Consider the following 10,377-nt stretch of genomic DNA (forward strand, 5'->3'; position numbering starts at 1 on the left):
AAAGCTAATAACAGTAGGAGTACAAAAGTGTCATTGTAAGCAACAGTAAGCAAGCTAACTATTGTTAGTGCTGATATAATTAAAACATAGATTTACAGATTCAGATTTATCATTGTAAGAAAATATTTTCTCAAGTAGAGAAAATATTAAAGATATTTTTGATATTATATAATTCTCCTAACTTTTAGGACAATCAGTTGACAATCAACTTCACTTGAGAAATTGTGATATTACATATCATTATTGAGATTAATATAAAAATGATTTATTTAGTCACTTTGGTCTGTATTGAACTGTTTTTGCGAAATAAGAATGAAAATAAATTTGTCTTTGCACCTTGCTGAGTCTATAATGCAAAAAAAAAAATCATATGGATGCACTTGGAAAACAGATCCACTTCCAGAAACGGAATCCGTATCTATACTGTTATTTTATGAATAATAAAAAAAGAAGTTTAAGAACTTATGTCCAAACCTTTGTATTGATTGTAAAATAGTATTTACCTTCCTTATCATGTGTTCATAAACTGAACATCCTGCTACAGTACAATTTTTATTATAATACAGTAATTTGTAATAATACATTTAAGTGTTTTATTACAACAAATAATGTTGCTTTATAACTAAAATAACTTTTACAACTAAAAACAGAGGTTTGATTTTACTCTGTAGTTTTACTTTTTATGGACTACTCTTGTGTAGTCACCAAACTCCAGCACATCAGTTTCTTCCAAATTTCTAAAGATATACACCAAAATGATGCAGTATCAAAAAGGGAGTGCTCCCACTACCATAAAACAGGAAAACAAAGCTCTCTATTAATTTCAGTTACAACTCCAGAGATCCTTGTGGAGGTCAGGCAGCTGAAGAATGGTCACAGCATGGTCTGGGTGGTCTGCAGAGAACTATGGAATTCAATACAAATTACAACTTTATCTGCTAATAACTGTCCAAAGTGCTCTATTGCGGTAATGCTCTATATATGATTGTCTGTTTTGAGCAGCCTTAAAAAAAGTCATACTGTATAGAGGGATGCTTCAAGAACTACATGTATTCCTCAGTGTTCGCCAGGTGAAACGTTTCCCTCATCCTCGGCCATGCCCTTCAAGTAGGTGCGCTTAAACTCCTCGAAAACCATTTCATCCTCCAGTTCACTACATACAGACACACATTCACATAAAAGGACAAGAAGCAGATACATTACAAATATATTATTGAGGTTAGATAAAAATTAGATATTAAAATATAAAATAGAAGAGATGTAATGTTGTGTAGAAACTAAATTCTTGAACATGCAAAAAAAAGAAAAAGAAAAAAAAAAAAGGGCTAAACCCATTTTTTTACTTAATCAGAATGGTATGAAACTTGGTAAAGGTTTTGGCACTTGCTATGTGAAATAATATTATTATTATTATTAATAATAATAATAATAAATCATGGACATCATTTGAAAATGGTCCTGAAAAAAAAAAATCGCCATACTTGTACCGTTTGCAGTCAAAAATGTCAAAAATATGTACCAACCTCAAATTTGGAACACAACTTTTTTAGATTTATGGCTTTGGTTTTGGAATATATATATATATATATATATTTCATATAAAATTAAAAAATAGTATTTTTGTGCATTTTTCATAATAATAAACTTAAACTTAAATTTACTTTTTAAAATTTTTTTAAATTTAGTTTTTTTTTTTCACTTCAGCAAGAGCATTTTTTAAAAGAGACCAAACGTAAGTATGTGCTACAAAACATTCAAGATTTACAATAGTTTAAGTTTTCATGTCTACGCTCATAAAGTGGTTAACAGGTAAAAAAATGGATCATAACTATTCCATAAATTTCCCAAAAAAAATCGCCCAAATTTCCCCATAAAATCCGCTAAAAAACAAAATATTAATACAAAACAGTATCAAAATATAATAGAGTACATTCATTTCATTTCAAAAATAAAAATCAGTCATTTTTTGACCGGCACACAATCAGCACCAGGGTTAATCTAGTCTGAAGTTGATAGTCAAGGCTGGCTTGTTGTGATGGTTTTAGAGGGGTTTTGGAAACTTGTCAGCTGGCTAAAATGGGAGATCAGCAAGATCATCATCTTATGCAGCTTTAAGCTGTTTATTTAAGCAAAGATAGACAAGCAGGCAGTGCTGGAAAGAGCAATGAAAAAATATACTCAAGTAAAAGTACCAATACATTCCAAAAAATATAGTGTGAATAGAGTAAAAAGTACTTGCCCAAAAAACTACTTGAGTAAGAGTAAAAGAGTAGCTTATTTAAAAGTACTCATAAGTAGTGAATAGTGAGTACTGAGCTGTGAATTCTACCCCCTTATAATAAATGCTGTACACTGCAATTTAAACATTTAGAAAACATACTGTAATTAACATTATCTTTTGTTGTTTGTCAGAAAGAATGAAGGATATCTATCATCGAGAAGTTTTAATTTTGAATATTTTAACTCTTTAAAATACATCAAAACAACACTGAAAAACTATTATGATGAAAAGTGTTGAAAAGATGAGTTATTCTCAGTACACTCATGACCATTTAAATCATAATGTTTGAAAAAATAGATTTAAAATCAGGTGTAAGGCCACTGAGTCAGAGCATGCTATTGTTGCACATAAAATATTAATGTTTAGAACAATGTAAAGAATACAAAAACCATTAGAAACTTCATCACATACACCATGAGATGGGTTAAAAAGAGAGATTAAAAAGAGCCAATTTCTCTCCAAAATGGTGCCAGGTTTAGTGTTTTGTGATAAAGAAATGAGAATCATAAACATGATAATTTATGTTACAATTTAAGTGTAAAAGCACATTGTTCTAGAAGGGGGCATCATCCCCTACCTTTTACACAGCTACATTTACTCAAGTTGTTATGCTGATGATAAAATTTCACTCGCAAATCTTTCCGTGCTCTTGAGATAGAAATTAATTATTTTCGCACCTGGATTAACGTTGTCAAAATTTATCAACCAAAGAGACTTCCACGACTGACCGATGAAAATGCTACGTGAAATCTAATTGGCTGAGAGGAAACTGCACCTGGAATTATTTTGACAATCAAAGATGGATCTGCAATTTTGTTACAATTTAATAATATTTAGTCATATTAATCAAATGTATATTAGAAATGGCTGGGATTGGGGTGCTTGGATGATTTGTACAAATAACCTAGTCTGTCTAACTGGTTGGTCAAACCCCTCTAAACCCCTCTAAAAACAACCCCTCTAAAAAGAGCCAATATGGCTCTTAAGACACATTGCATATAAAAGATCAATGCTATGTCATATTATGTCAGATACCGCAAATGAATTTAAAATGAGTGCAATGAATTCTCAATCTGTACAATGATGCCAATAGTAAGTAACAATTATAATGTTTCCTATCAAATCAACATGTAAATGGTGCACAAGATATAACACAATAAATGCTGTGATAGAATCCCTGTTTGGACATTTATTGGGAGTTTGTTTTCAGTTCTGATTTTAGTTAGATTTTTTTTTTTCATGAAAACCCACTTCATATTAGCTAAACATTCAATGGCACTCTCCTCTAAGACAGTGAAAATACAGTTATATGACAGTTACAGATTGTCGGCAAATTCATCAAAACCCATAGAATATAATGATGTTATGACAAATATTCGTTATGGTGGTATATTTGGTTTCCACACTTTAATTATTTGACCCTGATCTAAATAGTTCTGTCTTAAATCAGAATATGTTCGACTATTTTGTATTGTTTTAGTGCAAGAAAAGGAACATTTTATCACAAATTTCTCCATAAATGCATTATATTGAATTAACTGACCATCTTCATCAATCAAATCTACAACATGGACTTTTTTCTCAAACCATTCTTGTTTAGGCCTTTTAGACTTGCACTCTATTTATTTACTAACTGCTTGTTTTCTTAAAAAAAAAAAAAACTAACACTTGCTTCTCTAATCTTTTTGCATTCTATCTATTTGTTTTCTTTTTATTTATTATACAATTATATTTCTGACTTTCTGACTTCTGATTAACAAAAGCAAAAAAGGTCTCTAACACTAGCTTGCTCTATTATTTTTCTATTCTATGTTTTTTTTATTTTTTATTATATGATTTAAAAAAAATCCTTGCTACGTGTACTGCATTAAGCTAACTGAGACTTGTTATATAGCAGTTGCATATCATTGCTCTTTTGTTGATTTTGATTGCTTCCATTGTCCTCATGTGTAAGTCGCTTTGGGTAAAAGCGTCTGTCTAAATGTAATTAGCGTCTTCCTATTTACTGTAATAATTCTATTATTCCACAAGGCAGCTCCATGTGGTGTAAAATTGTGGGTAAATATCATTTTCCAGTATTGCAATGTCTGTTTGTGGAAATTTGAAAGCTTATCAGGCAATTTAGAAATCTCAAAATTGCATTTCAACAAAAATTCTAACCCACCAAATCTTTTAAATATAGCCTTTGGTATATGAAACCAAATTGAATTAGGCTGTGTTAAATAAGATTTAATCCTGATCAATGATCAGGCAAGTTTAATATATGATGGTGGTCTGACGGTGAGCCTGAAGTGGTGGTCCTATATCTGGAAATCTGATCTTACTATCTGGGCTTTTGCTTGCAGTTTGTCCCCCCCCCACACTTTGAAATTGTCTCCTGCGCCCCTGTTGTCAGCTCCTGTAGTGTGTGACCCCCTGTTGCGGATCATTTACGTAGTGTCGCGTAGTGTGAACACCACAACGACTTCAAGACAAACAGCAAGTCGTGTAGTCTGAACAGCACTGCGATCTGCCTACGTTTTAAGTCGTGTAGTGTGAACTAGGCTTAAGATATTTTTGATGGATCATACAACTCTGGAATTCTGCTCTGACTCTGGAGCGGTAATCGAGATAGTGTGGGTTTAGTGTGCGTTAAGGGCACTGCGCTTTGGTATTTTTAAGACCTGGGACAGTCTTGCGCACTTATTTCCTGTCGCGCACACGCGCTCTTAAGTGGCCAAGACCGCAAGTGTGGGTACTTGGACAAGGGGTGCGTGTCTCTCTAGCCTACTGATTCTGAAGTAAATGGGCGTGGAATTTACCGCATTATCAACGTGACACTTACTGGTTATTAACATGTACGCAATCCAATCATGTTGATGGATAAAAATTTAATTAAAACAAGCATGTAACGACCACAAACGGAGGGAAAATAGCGGAGTAAAAGTACAGATACATCACTTAAAATGTTCTTGAGTAAAAGTAAAAGTACACAATTTTTAAACTACTCAAAAAAGTAAAATTTCTGATAAAAAAACTACTTAAAGGCACAATATGTAAGATTGTTTGATTAAAATCACCCAAAACCACTAGAACAGTGTTATATATTTTGCTGACTTGTGTACTTACATTATCCCACATGTTTTGAAGGATGTTTAAATCCAGAGAAATAAGCAATTTTAACTAGTCTAACGGACCGTGTCCATAGTGTCATTGCGTCGCCTGCCAATGACGTCATAACCCCTCGATTTTTCCGGTTTTATTTTGTTGGAAATATGGAAACCCCAAAGACACTTTAATATGTTATGCATTTTATTAGACAGGGTATGAACGTACAGAGTACCATTATAACAGAACTTTCAATACACTCAAATGTATCTAGTATAAAACAGCGCTGTTTTACCCCACATATGCATGACCGGAAGAAGCGGAAGCTGTTGACTGTGGCATAATGAAAGCTCTGCTGCTATCGAGCCATGTATCGCGCTCGTCCTTCATTAGCAATCACTCCAGCGGCCTCGTTTCACTTCCACGACTTTTAGCCCCACCCTGCTTCATACTACAGTGACCTTAATAAGTCTTTAATACATTAGCGCATCAATGAACATGTTTTCTGCCCGAGTCCCTCGGATTGCATCGGTTGTGGGGATGAAAACGACAACTCCCATGATTCCACACTCAATCACGGCATCATCAAACTACGCCTTTGTTTCTTGTTTGTTTTGAATATGCGCCCTCTAGCGACAAAAACTTACATATTGTGCCTTTAATTACAGTAATGTGAGTATTTGTAATTCTTTACTTCATAATCCTGCAAGCAGGACATGATGGAAAAAGACATTACAATTAATTATTAAAATGCTGACTGACCTTTCCTTCACTTCAAGAGGCATTAAAGAGGAAACACCATTTTAACAGAGTTTATACACAATTGAATATGAACCAGAAAATATTTAAAAGACAAATAAAAGAACATAAGCAAGGACATTCGTATATAATACCTGTGACAGGCTTTGGGTGCATAAGCTGGAAAGGGAGCTCCACCCCAACTTCACTGATATGTAAAAACACAAAGCATATATAAAGGGATTAAATACTATAGTCTAAATGTCTGAGGCCACTAGCAAAAATATATCTATTAGATTCAAATTAGATTTTAAATCTCAGACTTTCAATTTGGTCTCAGACTTTTGAATACTATATATGCAGACATAAAAAAAGCTTCAATGATATGCAGGGCCATCGCCAACGAGGAGAAAGGTGGTGACGATTTCAACCGAAGGCTATTCTTAATCCAAGATTAAAGAAATAATATTTACCTGGATCCCATAATCCTATGAAAGAGAAGAACAAAATATTAGGATGTACATGACACACTACAGGTAAAACATATTAGGCATGTATGGTTTTATGCTATATACTGTAGTAGTATATTGTGTCATGGGATACTAATCCTCCAACAATAAGCTTCACAACAATTCTGTAAGACACCAAGATCCCCAGAACTTCCTTCAGAACACCTTCTTTGATGCTGCAATAAAGCATTTAAACATTGTAAACATTGTTGTTTAAGTAGGCCTATATAAAAACCCTTTATTGTGCACAAAGCCCAGTAAACTAAAACAGCTCTCATTATCTTCACTCCAATGTTTTACATGGGGACTCACATGCTTGAAGAGGCTAAATTGGTGTCTTCATGCTTCAATTTTCCATCCAGTGCAATGCCTCGCCTCTCTCTGTTATTGGCCAGTAGGGGGAGCAAAGTGTAGACTTCATCCAGTTTGGCACCAGAGTCAACAGTGTCCCTGCACCAAATAGCAACCTTTAATCAGATTAACATTAATTATTTTATTGAATTACGTCTAAATATATGAATAAAACTATTACCCAGAGTCCTCTATGGCCACTGCCTTCATATAACTGTCATTGGAGTACAGCACCACACTGGCAATTTGTTCCACTAAAAGACAGACATCCACAAGTGTGTTATTTTATATTTACAGAAGTCTTATTTCTAATTGACGTGTCAATGCTTTCAAATCTGGTCTTACCAGAAATCATGATATTCCTCACATTTTTGTTTGAGTCATTATTAATTTTGACCCTTACGTTGATGGGTTCCCCATGATAGTAAGTCTACAAGAGAAAATTCTAATTATATCTTTTAATACAAACTATGGTGCAATATTCCACATTGATTCATTATATTCCAATGAACAGTCTTCATTTAAAAAGCAATATGAAACATTGCTAATAACACCAAAGAAAGACAAACTATGATACATGCATGCTCGACTAGTGGTCTGTTTAAAACCCACCTGCTTCTGTAAGCTTGCCTCCATATACAACGGTTTGTCAGACATAAGAAAGTCACGAGTAGTCTCCACACAGGGAGCTGCTCCTAGTTTCTCTGGAGCATACTGGACCTTACGAATCATCAAACGTACTGAGCACCTGATTGTGAAAGAGGGGAACAAGGCATGTTACTGTTGAGATACCCAAAAATGGTCTACACTGCTCCATTGACTACATGAAGGAATTTAGATAATGGTAGGATAAAAGGCAAAGTGGTACAAGTAAATCATTGCAGGCCTGGATACAACAGTATCCACTATGTTTCCCAATGTATAGAGAATAAGAACAAAGAGTTGTAGCTTGGACTAACCGTTTGCGAACTTTGGCATCCTGGCTTTCAGCACAGAAAGCTTTCACCTCAAACTCAACTGCACAATGCTGTGAAAAACATTAGACAGTTCTGTGAAAAAAAATAGACACTACAAAGAGGCTATACAATCATGTACATAACAAGAGAAACAACTACGTCAAAATTAGGTAGAAAAATTGCTTCACAATTTAGAAGAATGGTTTGATGTTAATAGATACCTTTCCAACATCTTTTGGGGCTGGCTGTAGTCCTACTGAACAGGGTAAGTTGTCAGGGAACTAAAGAAACAGAATTGAGAACTGTTCTTTATTATCAGGTCCACCAATAGACAAAAATAAATAAATAAATGTAAACTATATATACATATAAATGTGTATATATATATATATATACACTACCAGTCAAAAGTTTGGACACACCTCCTCCTTCAGTGGTTTTTCTTTAGTTTTATTATATTCAACATTGTACATTAATACTGAAGACATCCAAACTATAAAAGAAAATGCATGGAATTAATAAAAGAGTGTTAAACAACCCAGAATATGTTTTATTTTAGATTGTCCAAAGTAGCTACATTTAGCTTTGATGACTGCTTTGCACACTCATGGCATTCTCTCATCAGATTCACGAGGTGGTCGAATGGTTTTCAATTAACAGGTGTACCTTGTCAAGAGTTAATTTGTGACATTTCTTGCTTTCTTAATGTGCTTTAGACATCAGTTGTCTTGTGCAGAAGAAGGGTGGGTACAGAGTCCATAGCCCTATTAGTGCTACTACAACTACTGTACAAATTCATATTATGGCAAGAAACACTCAGTTACGTAAGGAGAAAAGACAAGTCCATCAGTACTTTAAGAAATGAAGGTCAGTCAATCCAAAAATTCTCAAGAACTTTGAATGTATCCCCAAGTGCAGTCGCCAAAACCATCACATGCTATGATGCAACTGGCTCTCATGAGGACTGTCCTAGGAAAGGAAGACCAAGAGCTACCTCTGCTGCAGAGGATATGTTTATTAGAATTACCAGCCACAGAAACGGCCTATTGACAGCACCTCAGATTACAGCCCACATAAATGCTACTAGGAGTTCAAGTAGCAGACATATTTCAACATCCACTGTTCAGAGGAGACTGTGCGAGTCAGGCCTTCATGGTCGAATTGCGGCAAAGGAACCATACCTTTCGGAAGAACAACAAGCAGAAGAAACTTGCTTGGGCCAAGAAACACAAGAAATGAAAGTGAAAGTGACGTGACATGTGGCCAAGTATGGTGACCCATACTCGGAATTAGTGCTCTGCATTTATCCCATCCAAAGTGCACACACACAGCAGTGAACACACACACACCGTGAACACACACCTGGAGCAGTGGGCAGCCATTTTTTTTGCTGCGGCGCCCGGGGAGCAGTTGGGGGTTCGGTGCCTTGCTCAAGGGCACCTCAGTTGTGGTATTGAAGGTGGGAGAGAGCGCTGTACATTCACTCCCCCCACCTACAATCCCTGCCGGTACGAGACTCGAACCCGCAACCTTTGGGTTACGAGTCCGACTCTCTAACCATTAGGCCACGACTTCAGGACTTTAAGCTTTCGTTCTAACCACCGTGTCTTTGTTAGACGTAGAAAGGGTGAATGGACAGTTCCTGTGGTTCCCACTGTGAAGCATGGAGGAGGAGGTGTGATGGTTTGGGGGTGCTTTGCTGGTGACAAAATTGAGGGCACACTTAACCAGCATGGCTACCACAGCATTTTGCATCGACATGCCTACACATCTGGTTTGCACTAGGTGGGGCCATCATTTGTTTTCCAACAGGATCATGACCCCAAACACACCTCTAGTTTATGTAAGAGCTATTTGTCCAGGAAGGAGAGTGATGAAGTTCTGCATCATATAATATGGCCTCCACAATCACCCGATCTAAATCCAACTGAGATGGCTTGGGATGAGTTGGACAGGAGAGTGAAGGAAAAGCAGCCAACAAATACTCAAGATTGTTGGAAAACCATTCCTTCTCATGAGGCTGACTGAGAGAATGCCAGGAATGTGCAAAGCTGTCATCAAAGCAAAAGGTAGCAACTTTGAAGAATTGAAAATATAAAACATATTCTGGGTTATTTAACACGTTTTTGTTGACTACATAATTTCATATTTGTTCTGTCATAATTTCAACGTCTTCAGTATGTATATATATATACAGGTGCATCTCAATAAATTAGAATGTCATGGAAAAGTTCATTTATTTCAGTAATTCAACTCAAATTGTGAAACTCGTGTATTAAATAAATTCAATGCACACAGACTGAAGTAGTTTAAGTCTTTGGTTCTTTTTTTTGTGATGATTTTGGCTCACATTTAACAAAAACCCACCAATTCACAATCTCAACAAATTAGAATACTTCATAAGAACATAAAATAGAATACTTCATAAAAACATTTTTAGTGAATTGTTGGAAAG

General features: G+C 35.3%; 1 protein-coding gene across 1 annotated transcript in view; it reads right to left on the minus strand.

The window, feature by feature from the left end:
- Positions 1-818: 818 nt before the first annotated feature.
- Positions 819-10,377, minus strand: part of LOC107737416 (S-arrestin-like) — a 25,781-nt gene continuing 16,222 nt past the window's right edge. Inside the window, exons 6-17 of the mRNA XM_016548904.1 lie at positions 8,144-8,203; positions 7,926-7,993; positions 7,579-7,714; positions 7,312-7,396; positions 7,148-7,220; positions 6,928-7,065; positions 6,713-6,791; positions 6,580-6,593; positions 6,262-6,314; positions 6,131-6,140; positions 1,021-1,153; positions 819-904 (exon numbers count right to left, since the gene is read on the minus strand). Of these exons, the coding sequence (XP_016404390.1) occupies positions 1,057-1,153; positions 6,131-6,140; positions 6,262-6,314; positions 6,580-6,593; positions 6,713-6,791; positions 6,928-7,065; positions 7,148-7,220; positions 7,312-7,396; positions 7,579-7,714; positions 7,926-7,993; positions 8,144-8,203 (813 nt within the window). The 3' untranslated portion in view covers positions 819-904; positions 1,021-1,056. The remainder of the gene's footprint in view (positions 905-1,020; positions 1,154-6,130; positions 6,141-6,261; positions 6,315-6,579; positions 6,594-6,712; positions 6,792-6,927; positions 7,066-7,147; positions 7,221-7,311; positions 7,397-7,578; positions 7,715-7,925; positions 7,994-8,143; positions 8,204-10,377) is intronic.

This window comes from Sinocyclocheilus rhinocerous, unplaced genomic scaffold (genome assembly GCF_001515625.1).
Source record: "Sinocyclocheilus rhinocerous isolate Xijiao unplaced genomic scaffold, SAMN03320098_v1.1 scaffold734, whole genome shotgun sequence".
Taxonomy (NCBI): Eukaryota; Metazoa; Chordata; class Actinopteri; order Cypriniformes; family Cyprinidae; genus Sinocyclocheilus; species Sinocyclocheilus rhinocerous.